The sequence below is a fragment of the Alligator sinensis genome, unplaced genomic scaffold (assembly GCF_000455745.1).
Source record: "Alligator sinensis unplaced genomic scaffold, ASM45574v1 scaffold1689_1, whole genome shotgun sequence".
Taxonomy (NCBI): Eukaryota; Metazoa; Chordata; order Crocodylia; family Alligatoridae; genus Alligator; species Alligator sinensis.
Window position 1 is genome coordinate 151,833 of NW_005843378.1, and position 15,483 is coordinate 167,315.

General features: G+C 53.2%; 1 gene segment (V, D, J or C); it reads left to right on the top strand.

Annotated features, from left to right (window-relative positions):
- Nucleotides 1–12,862: 12,862 nt before the first annotated feature.
- Nucleotides 12,863–14,324, top strand: LOC102380614. The segment is given in 2 exon segments: nucleotides 12,863–13,073; nucleotides 13,211–14,324. Coding segments are annotated over 2 exon segments (657 nt in total).
- The last annotated feature ends 1,159 nt before the right edge of the window (nucleotides 14,325–15,483 follow it).

Below are 15,483 nucleotides of genomic sequence, written 5' to 3' on the forward strand. Positions count from 1 at the left end.
AGCCTCATCCCTCTGATGCAATGGTGCAGCAGCTCAATACACTAGAAACCCTGAACCCAGCACCTGGACATCCTTCTTCATGGACACAAGTCTGCAGGACCTTCCACCCTGGGGCCATCCACCAGCACCAGTCTTTCCTGCTGCACCAGGCCCAAGGCACATGCAGGGAAGAGGTCACTCTGTGCCCAGACAGCCTAACCCTTACACACAGACAGCAATGGGGGAAAAGCCCACAGATGTCATGACATAGTAAAGCAGGAGCAGGGTGCCATCATCAGGGCCTGGAACCTATTATCTACTCTGCGCCAGCCAAGCCTGGCACCTGAGAGCAGCTCCAGGCTGCCTCTCTCATGGGCAAGGGCCAGCTGCAGCAGGAGGAGCTCTTGTACTTGCCACCCCCCTGGATCTGCATGGACAGGACCCTTCCAGAAACTCCCAGGACTCATAGATTCATAGACATTAGGGCTGGAAGGGACCTCGGAAGATCACCAAGTCCAGCCCTCTGCCCCAGGAGCAGGAAGTCAGCTGGGGTCATAGGATCCCAGCAAGATAAACATCCAAATCTCTCTTGAAGGTGTTTAGAGTAGGTGCTTGAACCACCTCCGGCAGCAGTCTATTCCAAACCTTGGGGGCTCGGACAGTAAAGAAGTTCTTCCCTATGTCCAGCCTGAAACGGTCATGGAGGAGTTTGTGACCATTTGACCTTGTCATCCTTTGGGATGCTCTGCTGAACAGACGTTCCCCCAGATCCTGGTAAGCACCCCTGATAAACTTATATGTGGCCACCAAATCACCCCTGTGCTTCTCTTGTAAAGTCTCTGGGTTCCCCTTCAGTAACTACATCATGCACTGGGTCCAACAGGCTCCTGTGAAGGGGCTGGAATGGGTGGCTGAAGTCAGAAAATAAACTGGGTCAAAACAGTAGTACTCCAAGGCTGTGGAGGGGCAGTTCACCATCTCCCGAGACAACTCTGTGAACTCTGCTTATCTGCAAATGAGCAGCCTGAAGCCTGAGGACATGGTCATGTATTACTGTGCAGAGAGACAGAGAGGAAATGGGGTTGAGCTCAGACAAAAACCTCCTCTGCAGGGACTGAGAATGGCATTTGCAGAGGCTGTGCTCATGCTGCCTTGCCATGACCCAGATGCATGTACACACAAGCACGCACGTGCACGTGCACACACACACACACACACACACACACACACACACACACCCCTCCCCTGCCAAGCCCTCACCCCCTGGTAAGAGGGTGCTGACACAGGGGCAGAGAGGACCACTGAGCCTTCCTGGGTGTTTCAGGGGAGCAAGTGCATCCTCCTTACTCTCTGGATATCCCAGAGAACAGCTCTGTCCCTCTCTCATGAAGCTCAGCAGTAAAGATGACCCCTAGGCAAGAACCATGGGAACACTAGCCCCACATGTGGGTTTGGCCTGGCAGGGGGCATCCATATTCCAGCAGGGACTTTCCCTTCTGCCACCTGGGTGTAATATTAACCCCTGGGCAAGGGGCCCAGCACTGAGGCGTAAGGATCGACAATCCCAGCTCAAATTCCAGGAAGGGGATACTAAGCTTACTCAAGGCAGCAGACAAATGTCTGTGTGTTGGCTTCAGACCCCACTCATCACATCATGTGCTGGAAAACAGAAGAGCTGCTCTTCTGCTTCACATACCAAGGCTGCTCATGGCATGAAGAGGAGCCCTGCCCCTAAGCCAACACCACAGGGTATGGAGCACCCCCAGCCTGGCTGTTCTTATCCCCCAGAGGAACCCACATGGGAATCGCTGCCAAGGGGGTCCTGGGTAAATACAGCCCCTGAGTCCAGGAGCCTCAGACTACCAGCCCCAGCCCTGCCCACTGCGGACTTTGCCTTAAAATCATAGAGTCATCAAAAATTAGGGTCGGAAGGGACCTCTGGAGGTCAGTTAGTCCAACCACCTGCTCAAAGCCAGACCAGTCCCAACTAGTTCATCCCAGCCAAAGCTTAGTCTAGTGAGTTTTGAAAACCTCCAAAGATGGAGCTTCCACCACCCTCTGGGTAACTTTTTCCCAGTGTTTTGCTATCCTCCTAGTGAGAAAATTCTTCCTGATATCTAACCTAAACTTCCTTGGCTGCAACTTAAGCCCATTGCTCCTTGTTCTGTCATCTGCCACCACTGAGAACAGTCCAGGTCCATCCTCTTTCAAACCCCACTTCAGGCAGTTGAAGGCTGCTAAGTCCCCTCTCAATCTCCTCTTTTCTAGACTAAATAAACCCAGTTCCCTCAGTCTTTGCATCATTAGTCATATCCCCCAGTCCCCTCACCATTTTTATCACTTTCCACTGGACTCCCTCCAATTTGTCCACATCATTTCTGTAATGGGGAGCCCAAAACTGAATGCATCACTCCAGATGTGGCTTCAACAGTGCCAAGAGCAGAGTGCTAATCCACAGAGCATTGCAACACTGCTGAGGTCCCAGCTCTGCACTCCGAGGAGACACAAAAACTCCTCAGCAGATGGAGGCAGGGAAAACACCGCCAACAAATGCCATGGAGATAACACACAGGAGAGAATTAGGCTCAGCCTGATGAATCTAGGGCCTCTTCTCTCCTCCCAGGGCCACACGGAGAACAAGACCCTAATCTCTTCTACACCAGCCTGTTTTGGGACATTCTCCTTTTGACTTCTTTGACATGATACTTCTGAGCTAACTGGGATCCTAACTCTGGTGGGCTGTTTTGGCAAACCAGCACTCACAAAGAACTATATTACTTCTCCACATGCACTACAGTTGTTGGGAATTTCTTTCCTACAAATCTATTTTTTCTGAGATGTTTCAAAGCTTTTGAAGTGGTTTCTTGCACAATTCCCATAGTCTTTGATGGATTTGGAGTGTCTGAATCCCTTGCGCAGCATCAGCAATGCTTCCCAATTCTGAGCTCCCGGCTCTGGCTCAAGGGACACGTCTCTTTAGCACAGACCCCCCAGTTCAGGCAAGAATCAAATGCTCTCATCTCTTATCCCCTTCACAGGAAGCTGTATGTAAATCTTGCCCAGGATCTCCTGGGTAAATACAGCCCCTGGGTCCTGCAGCCTCAGTCCCTGCCCAGCCCCACTCTGCCCACTCCTGCCTGCTGGGGTGTCTCCTCCATGCCATGGCATTAGGAATGGAATCACTCCTGTTTCTCCTGATCCTGGTTTCTGCCCCCACCTGTGCGTGTCCAAGGGGCAGGGTGGAACAAGGGACAGCACCAGGGATTGGCTTGATCAATAATGATTTCCTTGCTTTCTCTAGGTGTCTTTTCTGAAATCCAGCTGGTTGAATCTGGCCCAAGTGTGGTAAAACCTGGAGAGACCCTCACCCTGACATGTGCTGTCACTGGTTACACCATCACTAATGGATATGCCTGGAGCTGGACCCAGCAACCTCCTGGGAAACAGTTGGAGTGGATGGGGTATGGATATTACAGCAGCTCCCAGTGGAACACAAGATACTCCTCCTCTTTGCAAAGCCGAATCACCATCTCTTTAGACTCTTCCAAGAACCAGTTCTCCCTGCAGCTGCTCTCCCTGACAGCTGCAGACACCGCCATGTATTACTGTGTCACGGGCAACACAGTGACACAGAGCAGAGCAGGGGCTGCACAAAAAGTGGAATCTCTTTCCACACTGACAGTCAGGGCCTTTCCTTACTTTCATTGTTTTTAGAAACTGTATGAGCCCATTGCCCATGAGGTGGGAATTCATGGATGGGGAAGGAGGGAGGAGAAGTGCATCTGCCTTCCAGGGCTCTGCACAGGGAACTTGCACAAACTACCTGGTCAGGTAAAATTGAAACAGGTGCAGGGAGAGAAATCATGGCTCTGTTTCACTAATCACACATGTGGCAGGCCAGTAGGGGGAGCTCTTGCATTGAGCCTCCCACCTCACCGTGCCTGTCCACCTTCCGGACTCCATGTGTCTCTCCAGGGGCGCCTAAGCCCTGGCAGATCCCCTTTTGAGCCCCACTGCAGAGTCCGGGGGTAATGTGTGCTGCCACCACCCCAAGAAGGGACTGTCTGGGGCCTGTGTCCTCAGGAAAACACAGGCCTAATAGTCCTACGGGTACTCAACCCAATACAAGAACTTGGGGCATTTCCCTAAGACAGGGGCCAAAAAGGAAAGTCTCCCTTAGTCTGCAGACCCAAGGGGCCTCCTAGGCATAATTAAACCCACCCCTCAATAAGTCTCCTACACCAGTCACAAGGAGAACTTTATTGGTTACAGATGGTAGGGTTAGAATAGGGTACAGGGTAGAGCAATATCAGAGAAATCCCATAGAGCAAACTCCTGTGGCTGGGGGAGCCTTTGATCTCACATCAGAGTTACTGCAAGCTATATATCTAGTTAGATCTCAGTTAGCTTACTCACAAGTATCATCCAGAGGCAGTTGGAGATTCCCTCTGGAGGCAGGCAGCTCCTTGATCATGAGTTTTGAGAGAGAGAGAGAGAGAACGAGCAAATTTCAGATGGTCCAGCTCTTCTTTGTTCCTGGGTATCCCTCAGGGCTGCTGCTCCCCTCCTCCCAGGCAGTCCTTAACTTATATAGCCCTTGTGACCTCATTTACCTGGTCCAATGAAGGCCAGCACCTGTTGGCTGTCAGCCAACCAATTTGAAATACATCACTAGTTGCCGGGCAGACTCTAGCCCACCAGGAAGGAAGTCCCTCACCCAGGTATGTGATGCCAGTCATGCAGGCAGAGGGAACCGGTTTCCCCCCTCCCTCAGGAATGTATCCAGCTCAGGTTACCCAAAGAGATAGGGTAAAGTTATGTGTCCTCTGCTGGGCCCATCCTGATCACAACTGTCACAGAGCAGAGTTTTGGGGGGAGAAACAAAGGTGGCTTTCTGCCACAGAGCCACCCAGATACCACGTGAAGAACTGCTGCAGTACAAAAAGAAAATCAAGGAGCACATTTGTGATGGGCCGGAATCAGAAATGATGCTCAGGGGCAATCAGCATGGATTTATTAGGGGGAGATCATGTCAGACCAACCTGATCGCCTTTTATGATCAGGTCACAAAGGCCATGGACGCAGGTGTCGCGGTGGATGTAGTCTTTCTGGACTTCAGCAAGGCCTTTGACACCGTCTCTCACCCCATCCTAATTAATAAACTAGGCGACTGTGGCATAGATGCCTACACAGTCAGATGGATTGCAGATTGGCTGAAGGGTCGCACTCAGAGGGTGGTGGTGGATGGATCATACTCGACTTGGGGGGAGGTGGGTAGTGGAGTCCCCCAGGGCTCGGTCCTGGGGCCTGCGCTGTTCAATTTCTTCATCAGCGATCTTGATGTTGGGGTGGAAAGCAACCTGTTTAAATTCGCTGATGACACCAAAATTTGGGGGGAGGTGAGCACGCTAGCAGGGAGAGAGAGATTGCAGAAGGATCTGGATAGGTTACAGGGGTGGGCAGACAGGAACAGGATGCGTTTCAATACGGACAAGTGCAGGGTGCTGCACTTGGGTAGTAGGAACCAGCAGCACACTTATACGATGGGGAACTCCCTACTTGAGAGCACGGAGGCGGAAAGGGATCTTGGTGTCATTATTGACTCCAAGATGAACATGGGCCGACAATGCGAGGTCATGGTTGGCAGGGCTAACAGGACCTTGTCGTGCATCCACAGGTGCATCTCGAGTAGAGCCAGGGAGGTGATCCTCCCCCTCTATGCGACGCTGGTCAGGCCGCAGCTGGAGTATTGTGTCCAGTTCTGTGCGCCCCATTTCAGGAGGGATGTGGACAACATGGAGAGGGTCCAGAGGAGGGCCACCCGCATGATCCGGGGACAACAGGGCAGACCCTACAGTGAGAGACTGCGGGACCTGAACCTATTCAGCCTCCACAAGAGAAGGCTGAGGGGGGACCTGGTGACCGTCTATAAACTCACTAGGGGGAACCAGAAGGGTTTGGGGGAGACGCTGTTTCCCCTAGCCCCCGCTGGCATAACAAGGAGTAATGGGCACAAGTTGATGGAGAGGAGGTACAGATTGGACATCCGAAAAAACTACTTCACAGTTAGGGCGGCTAGGAGCTGGAACCAACTTCCAAGGGAGGTGGTGCTGGCCCCTACCCTGGGGATCTTTAAGAAGAGGCTGGATACTTACCTGGCTGGACTCATTTGAGTCCCGTTTTTGTTTTTAGGGTTTTTTGTTGTTCTCCCGCCCTGGCGGGGGGTCGGGCTAGAAGATCTATTAGGTCCCTTCCGACCCTAAAACTATGAAACTATGAAACTATGAAAATCCCCAAGAATCACATACCATTAATTATTATGACATACGGTCATACATATTATGACATTATGATCCTTCCCTGGAACCTATACAAAGAATCTGTAAACAATTGCAACCCATACTAAAAAAAAAACCACAATTCTCAGAGAGATCTTTCTAGAACCACCCATCCTAGCATTTAAACAAACACCACACTTCACCAACCTCATTCCCAGAAGCAACCTTCTATGGCCCAAAGCACACCGAATGGGTCTAGACCATGCCAGGATAAGAAATGTAAAACCTGCTACCATATCTCCACCACTCCCACAATAACTACATCCCACAACAGAACCATCACCACACCTGCATCTCCAGACACATGATACATCTTAGTGCACTAAATGTCCTGATGGAAAATATATAGGAAAAAACAAACAACAACTGCATACCAGAAAGAATCCACACCACAAATCTATCAAAGACAAGAATACCCAATTACCTGTGGGTGCACACTTCTCACCAGACGACCACTCCCTCTACAGTCAGCTGCATCTCCCTGCTGGACACAGAGCCCTGTCTGCCTCAGTTGCCCTGAGGCCCCTGTCATCCAGATCCAGCCCTGGTGACCCAAAAGGAAGATGTCAGAGCATCCTAGGGTACTTGATGATGACCCCTCTGAGTTCCTGGCAGAACAGAGCAGCTTCTGCAAGTAGATTTCTGCCCCTCTATACCCTTCAGTCCCAGCCCCACTGCTAAGCCCCACCAGCCCCACATCTGTCTGACCTAGCCCCAGTCTGGCAGATTTCCCAGTGTGCCCCCTCCTTGTCTAGACCTGTCTGCTGGGGTGCAGGAGGAATCCAGCCTTTCCCACACACCAGGCAGGGGGGTTGTGTCTGTGCTACAGGGATACAGGCATGGAGTGCAGCCCCTTCCCTGCCCTGGAGACCCTCAGTGTCTGGCTCCTGGGGGTGGTTTCATTCCAGGGAATCAGCTCTTAAACCCCAAGTGGAAGCCCAGGGAAACAAGTGCAGACACCTCTCCCCTGAGCTTCCTCTCCCAGCTGCGGGGCAGGAGTCTGTGGAAAGTAGGGAGCAATCTCCCCCTTTCCAGCCCCAGGCTGATCCTCCTGGAGCAGCTGGGGCTGATCACAGCTCACTGAATCTCTGGGAGGGAATTAGGTCTCTCATTAACCCTTGCTAGCCTGATTACGTATATGCATGGGAGAGTAGAAGGCACTACCTCAGCCTCTGCAGAGCCCACATCCTGGCTCTGAAAACACCCCTGCAGGTCCCTGGGAGGAGATGCTAGCTCCCCCACCACCACCACCACCCATAGAGCTCTGCAGGGAGACAGCGTACCCTAGAGTCTCCCTCCCCTGGAAACATCATATATCACTATGCCAGGGACACAGGGCAAGGCAGGAGCTGCACCCAAAGAGAAAGCAGGTTGTACATAGCTCTCTCAGGGTTATCCCAGCCTCCAGACCTGTACTGACTCCCTGCTCAGTAGCCACCAAAGGCAAGAGCTGATCCCAGCCCAGGCCCCAACCCCCAGAGCTCAGACTGCCCCTCCAGCCCTGTCTGGCTTTGACTGCAGGGAGAGTTCCCTGAGCTCAAACCCTGTTACCCACCCCCACCCCCCGGAAAGGACTTGAGGGGATAATCCCAGTGAGTAAGCACCCAAAAACCTGCCAACACAAACCCCAGGGCACCGTGCACCAACAGTGAATGTCTGGACACCACGACTCACACCCAAGAGGGTCCTTACCAACCCCTGAACACAAACCCCAAGGGCACTGCACTGATGGCCACAGCACCAGCCACATGAAGGTAGCTGGCAGCTCCAGCCACTGAAAGCACACAACACCCACTGCACCTCCCAACACCTGCCTGTGCACAGCACGGACACCCCAGCACAGACAGAGCCCAGCTGGGGACCAGTGACAGCACCCTGCAGTGACCAACTGAAAGGTAGAGAGAATTTCTTCCTGCCCAGCCCCCCGGCTGTCACACAGCCTCCCCCACAGGCACTAATAACAAGAGGCAGCGACACTCACAACCTGTGCTCAGAGATGGTCTGACTTGATAGAAACATCCCCATCCCTCACTCCTGGCTTTCAAGCAGCCTCCAAGGCTCCCCTGTTACAAGCAAGCAGGTACACTGGCTGCAACAGTGAGACTCCAAAGGGCCCGGGCAAGGGGTCAGAGCAGATCTGATCCCCAGCAGCAGAGAAGTGAGCAGGTTCCCCAGGAGATGCCATCCACCTGGACCCTTCTTCCTCCCTGCAGTACCCAGCTCCTGGCAGTGGGGTGGGGAGGAGCTGGGCATAGGGCCTGGCTCTGGCAGAAAGGAATCTCATGTCCCAAAGGGATATTGCCAGGCATGGGGCACTCACAGCTCTTTAACTCCAGACTCCCACCCCTCCAGAAGCCCACATGCAAATCCCTCCATGGGGCTCTGGTGAAATACCCATCTCAGGTGCCACAAGACTCAGTCTCTGCCCAGAACCCAAATTGCCAGGTTGCCCCTGCTGGAGAGTTTCCCTTATTCTATGGGAATAGCCATGGGATCCTTCCTGCTCTCCCTATGTCTTCTCCATCCCCTCCTAGGAGAGTGTCTCTGGAAGCAGGGGAAGGGCAGAGCTGATGCAGTGAAGTTGTAGCTAACTTGGTTTTCCTGTTCCCAGGTGTTTCATCTGCACTGCATTTGGTCCAGTCTGGCCCAGGGTTGGTGAAGCCTGGAGAGACCCTCACCCTGACCTGTGCCATCTCTGGGTTCTCCATCACTGCTCAGTATTACAGCTGGGACTGGGTCCACCAGCATCCTGGGAAAGGGCTGGAGTGTGTTTATCCCTTTAATAGGCACACAGGCTCCACAACTGCTCTGAAAAGTCAGACCACCATCTCTGCAGACACTTCCAAGAATCATGTGTTCCTTCAGCTGTGCTCCCTGACACCCACAGATGCTGCCACTTATTACTGTGCCAGGCACACAATGACAGCAGAAACCCATATGGAAGGAAAAGCAGGTTGTACACAGCTCTCTGAGGCCCATCCCAGTCTCCTGCCCTGCACTGACTCCCTGCTCAGCAGCAAAGGCAGGAGCTGAGCCCAGCCCAGGCTTCGGCACCTAGAGCCCTGCCTCCTACCCCAGCCTGCCAGGCTCCAACTCTGGGGAGAGTTCCCTGGGTGCAGGTCTTATGACACTAATCCTCCTGGGAAAGGCCTGGGATGGGAGAGACACCCAGAGCAAGAGCCATGAAGCCTGAAAACACCCCAGGATGGGCTGGGCACCGAGATCTGGTGCGGGAGGTTGGCCACTGTGCTCAGGGTGAGCTGAGGGAGGGACAAACCGCTGCAGGGATCTTGCTGGGGGGCAGAGTACTGAGTGTGGGAGGCTGCAGGAGCCCAGCCACCTGTCACATGAATGAGGGAAGTGAGCAGAGCCCAGAGGTGAGCAGAGCCCTGAGTCTGATTAAAGGGGAAGCACCTGGGGCTGGGAGTTGGTGAGTGGGCATATAGCCCTCTCCCCTTGGACTGGACCCTCGCATGGAAGACCCTGAGGGGAGTCCAGCCTCAGCTAGCAAGGGTGCAGCTGAGGGCAACAGGAGGGGGTCCTGCTAGAGAAGCCTTAATTCTGAGTGTCAGAGAGGGCCATAGGAGTGAGCAACCAGGAAAGCAGACCCACCAGCCCTGTCTGAAGGGCATAAAGGGGTGATGTGGGGAGGAGGTTGTCTATGTAGTACAGGAGGCCGAGCAAGGGCACCAGCCATCACCAGTACAGCCCAGGGTTACCGAGGGAGCTCCCATCGCACCCACACCTCACTGATTACGCTTGCCTGAACTAAGGTGACTTCAAGGCAACAGTAGACAACTGAAAGACTTTATTCTGGGTATCTACAACAGACCTACAGGGCCCGTATATTTTCTTTTAAGAGGGCATGTCCCCGTTTTGTTTCTTTTGGGTTTTGGATAAATGTAAGTCTGCCTTCCTGTATGGGGAATAGACCTAAAGTCACTCTACCAGGGGTGCGGTCACCTGCCTATATGTGCACATATGTTGTTACACAGTTATATACAAGTGTTGAGTTCTTTAGTACTATTCCATAAATTAATTGAGTTATAAATTAAACCTTAGAATAGATAGCAGTGTATGTACGTGAATAGAAATACATGCACGTACGTATATAAATATCTCAACATAAATTAATATGTATCTATATTGTAAATAATAAATATTATAAACAGTTACCTGTTCTATCAGAGTGCTGTTACAGAAGGTATCCCCATACTGGGATCCTGAGGTTCCTCATTAGCCCAAATGAGTCTAAGGGGCAAGTCCAGCTGGTGTGCCAGGCTGCCACAAACTGCCACTGGCAGTGGTTAGCATGCACAGGGGGGTGCTACATACACATGGAGTTAAACACAAACTAGTAAAAAGTAATTCTTTGTTTTTACCTCCATGTGGATGAAAAGGCAGCAGATGGACACAAGTCCTCATACTCATCCCAGCTCAGCCCCTCTCTTGCTCCAGTGTCCTGACCTGATCATTTCACCGTGAATTCACCCTGGTCTCTGAGCCACTACCAGACCCTGCACTAAAGACCTTACCCTGCAATCTGGACAAGGCTGTTTGGATCCTGCTGCACCTGCAGCCCAGGCTGCTCCCCAGGCTTGGCTTTTTCCTGCTCTGATGTTCCCCATCTTGCTCTGACAGGCCCCTCCAAGGGCTCCCCAGGACACAGGGCTCAGCAGAGGGAGCAGCCCCAGGTGGGCCACAGAAGGGGGAGAGCTCAGCACTGCCCCAGTGCATCTCCCCAGAGCCTCTGGGTCAGGAAGGACCAGGAGATGGGAGATCCAGCTCTGTGACCTGCAGATAGGCTAGGGCAATCACCTGTCCAGCAGAGAGGCAGGATTGCAGGGGTTTGGCTTGGGCATGGTCCCCTGTGCAGGAGCCAGTCCAATGTGCAGCTGGGGGAGTGTCACGGCGGGGTCCTGCAGGAGGGCCATGATCTCCTTAAGGCCCTCTCTCCATGCCAATTCGGCCCAAGGGCACTCTCTATTCTCGCCCACCACGTCTTTGATGTTCAGTAAATATGTTGGGAGGCTACCTTAATGTCTCCTCGGCACGGTTCGCTGGGACTTCTGTCCCCGTGTTCTCCCGGACCCCACCAGGGGCCTCCCGGTACACTGGGTGTTCCAGGCACCCTAGCCTTATGGGCTGCGCGTGGCTCCTACCAACCCCTAATACCACGCCGCAAGCCTCGCAGGTGTGATAGACGTTGGTGTGTCTCTCTATACGTACACTGCCCCCTTCTCTGGGGCCTTCTCTCATAAGGCGCTCCCCTCTTCGGGGCTCGCCGTGCCAACCTTGGGCTTCCTAAAATGCTGCCCACTTCTCTGGGGCCTTTTCTAGCGCTGCCCCTCTTCTCTGCGGCCTCCTCTACAAGTGTTGTCCCGCTCAGGGACCCTTGCCCGCTTTGGGACTCTATATCGAGCCTCCGGTCTTCCAGGCCCACCGCGCTGCTTCCCCTTTTCTGGATGCTGTACTGCTATTCCCTTTTCCTGGGGGACCACCGCAGCACCCTGCCCTTCTCTTGGGTGCACCGTGCTGCTAACCCCTTTTCCTGGGGTCCACTGCAGCACCCTGCCCTTCTCTTGGGTTTTCTGCAGTGCTAGCCTATTACCGGGCTCGTCATGCCCCTATCGGGCTTCTCACATATTGCCCCTCTCGGGCTCATTGTGCCCACCTTGGGCTTCTTAATAGTGCCACCCCCTCTCTGGGGCTCACTGCACCCATGCTGGGCTCCCTAATAGTGTCACCCCCTCTTTGGGGCTCACTGTGCCCAAGCTGGGCTTCTCTAAAGTGCGCTCCCCCTTCCTGGGGCTCGCCACGCCCGGGCTTCCTAGTAGTGCCCCCCTCCTGGGGCTCGTTGGGCCCGCGCTGGGGCTTCTCCAAACGCCCCTCTCTGGGGCTGGGGTCTACGCACCCCGTAAGTTGCACCCTTACTGGCACCGGGGTCCTCACACCCTCTTGTGAGTCCCTGATGAGGCCTCCTCCAACCCCTTATAGCCTCCCCCAAACCACCGGTGTAATACAAACACTAAAGCAAATATAAGCCTCCTGGCTATGACCAAAACCTAAGGCACTGGGCCCTAACAACATAAGCCTCCTGGCTGTACTTCAACACCATTGCTCCAGCCTCTGGAGCTCTCGCAAGCTATACTTGCAATCAGGGCTCTCCCTATATCCTGGCTGAACAAGCTTCTGACTACTAGCAAGGAACTGCTAGCCTGGCTTCAGCCCTGGGCTTTATAAGGGCCAGGCCCTGCCTCCTACAGGCAGCTGATTCTCATTAGTTGCCCCCAGCAACCCCCACCTGTACTCCCTAATCACCACTAGGGCTCCTTATGCACTGCCAGAGCTTCTCCTCTGGCAGTTTTCCCCTCTCTAGGAGCGGGGCAGCGAGGTGCGCCGCGACAGGGAGTTTGGAGGGATCGCTATTCCCAAGGGCTGGGGTGGCGGGGACTACAGGAGAGAAGCAAAGCGAGAGAGAAAGGGGTTGTTTGCAAAGTGGAGGGTGGAGGCAGGAGGGTGGGGCCATGGCAGAAGGGACAGGCCTCCTGGGAAGCCCTGGGCAGGGCTCAGAGCACCAGGTGCAGCAGCGATGCAAATCCCAGCCCAGCTCCCTGGTTAACTTCTGACCCCTGCAAGGCTCCCTCACCAGCTGACAGGGAGGACACTGGGGTGCTGGGGAGATGCTCTCTCTCTCTCATCCCGTGATGGCATCACTGTTGCGGATCCTCTCCTTTCTTTCCCTCTTCACCCCAGGTCAGTGTCTTGGGGAGACCGTCTCTATAATCAGTCCTGACTGTTGATGTCTCTGTGCCTGCAGTTTCAGGGGCTCTCACTCCAATATGAAGGATGAGTAACAATGGATTTCATTCTTAGCATTTCCCTGTTCCCAGGTGTCCTGTCTCAGATCCAGATGGTCCAGTCTGGCCCAGGGGTGCTGAAGCCTGGAGAGACCCTCACCCTGACCTGCGCTGTCACTGGAGAATCCATCACTACAAGCAGCACATACTGGGAGTGGATCTTGCAGTCTCAGTCAGCAGGACTGAAGTGGATGGGGCAGATTAGCTTTGGTGGTGGCACAACCTACAACTCAGCTCTGCAGAGCCGAATCTCCATGTCCAGGGACACTGCCAAGAACCAGCTCTCCCTGGAGTTGCGTTCCTTGACAGCTGCAGACACTGCCACATATTACTGTGCCAGATGCACAGTGACACAGAGTAGGAGAGAGGCTGCACAAAAAGGGGAAGCAGGTCCAAAACAGACAGCAGTGTCAAATGCTCCTCTGAGAAGGGAGAGTGACTGTAAGAACAAGAGTCAAAGGACCAAAGCCTGGAGAAACCCCTACCCTGCCCCCAGGAGGAAATGGTCCCCTTTCCCAAAGCACAGCCAGCTACTGCCTATACCCAAGAACCAGCTGGTCCTGCTAAGCCATAGGAAGAGGCTAGGAATCACCAAACTTGTCACAGGGGCACATTAGACCCTAAATAACCTTCTCAGTCCTGGCAGAGTGAGGCGCCTGCGCCTCGTGACTGCAGCTTTCACTCACCCAGCACCCCACAAGCAGAGCAGGGCCCATCTCTCCTGCAGGAAAAGGCATTGAGCCACAGCCACAAACCACCACAGCAGGAACCAGGGCCTTCCCCGCTCCCCCAGCTCCCTCTCCTGTCTCAACCCTCCACCCTGACCAGGTGCTTGTAGCAGGTGTTTGGGGAAGAGGGAGTCCTGAGCCTCTGAAAAAACACCTGGTGCAGGGCAGCAGCTGCCAGAAAGGTCCTGGGGACCCTGGGAACAGGGATGACAATCCCTCTGGGGAGGGGATCTTTCCCTTGCCCAGACAGGGGCTTCCTGGAACTCAACCCTTCAGGGAGATTTGCACCCAGACCCACAGTCAGGGGTCTCTGGGCCCAGGCCAGTGCCAAGGCCCCTGAACCCAACTTGCCTGAGCTAGCAGACACCTGCTGTGAAAATGGAGAGAGCCCAGTCAGCTGTGCTCATGCTGGGTAGGGAACACCTGTGTGCGGTGAGCACTCCCAGCCTGGAGCCCTGACACCCACACAGACACCAGCAAGGACAGCCCTGACCCTTGGGGGTCTGCATGATCCCCAGTGGTGGATTTCCTCTTCCCCAATGCTCAGACACAACTCAACTCCCCAGCAGTAAAGTCCAGGAAAGAGATGGGATGGGGGTGTGAAGGTCACGGGGACACTCCCTGTGCCCTGTCATTCCAGATGGTGAAGGGTGGGAGGAAGGAAGGGAATAGTGATAATATTGGCACAACTGAATAGCCAACAGGACACGTGTGCACTGGTCAAATGAGAATAAGTCCCAGGGATGGGCCCAGCAATCCAGAAGAGTGTGATGATTGACTGATGAATGTGACAGAACTCACCCAGGCTTTTACTGTCCTATTACTGTCAAGAAGGAGTCACAGTGATACAGATCAGGGCAGGTGCCATCCAAAATGGGGAAGGACAAGTCTGCACATGTCTTCAACTTGTTGCTGGAGAAAAAAACTAGTTTAAACCAGTCTGTAACAGCAAGGTCATGACCTGGCTACATGACTCGCTCACAAACAACATGGCAGACTGGAACCATTTTGTTTTTCCCCTTCATTTCCCTGCTTTGATCCTTCCGAAGGAGGATCACTCTATTTCTATTTGGCACAGGTCTGTCCATAGTTTCTCTAGCTCTATTTCATTATTTCTTAGTTCTAACACCATGTTTGTAACCGTTTCTTTGGAAATAGATGCGATAGTTTGTTCAGCCTTTTTAACACACAACTTTGTGCAACATAAAACTAGCTGCACAATCACATACAAACTTAACCCTAAAATTCAAACTATACACAAAGCAGACATTATTTTCCCAAGCAGACCTTTGAATAATCCCCTAGGATCTAACCAAGCAAACCAATCTACTGAAGAATCTTTGGGAACGAAGGCTGCTTCAGCGGCTTTTGCAGCATGAACCATCGCGTTATTAACTTGGTTTTCTACTAATTCAAAGGTACTATTTACATAAGTGCAACACTCTTGGCCTATTACAGCGCAGGCACCCCCTTCAGATGCTAAAACATAGTCAAGGGCTAATCGGTTCTGCATAACCATTAGTCGTAAATTATCTTGATTTCGGGCTATGATCTTTATAGCGTTTCCCAGTCTGGTTA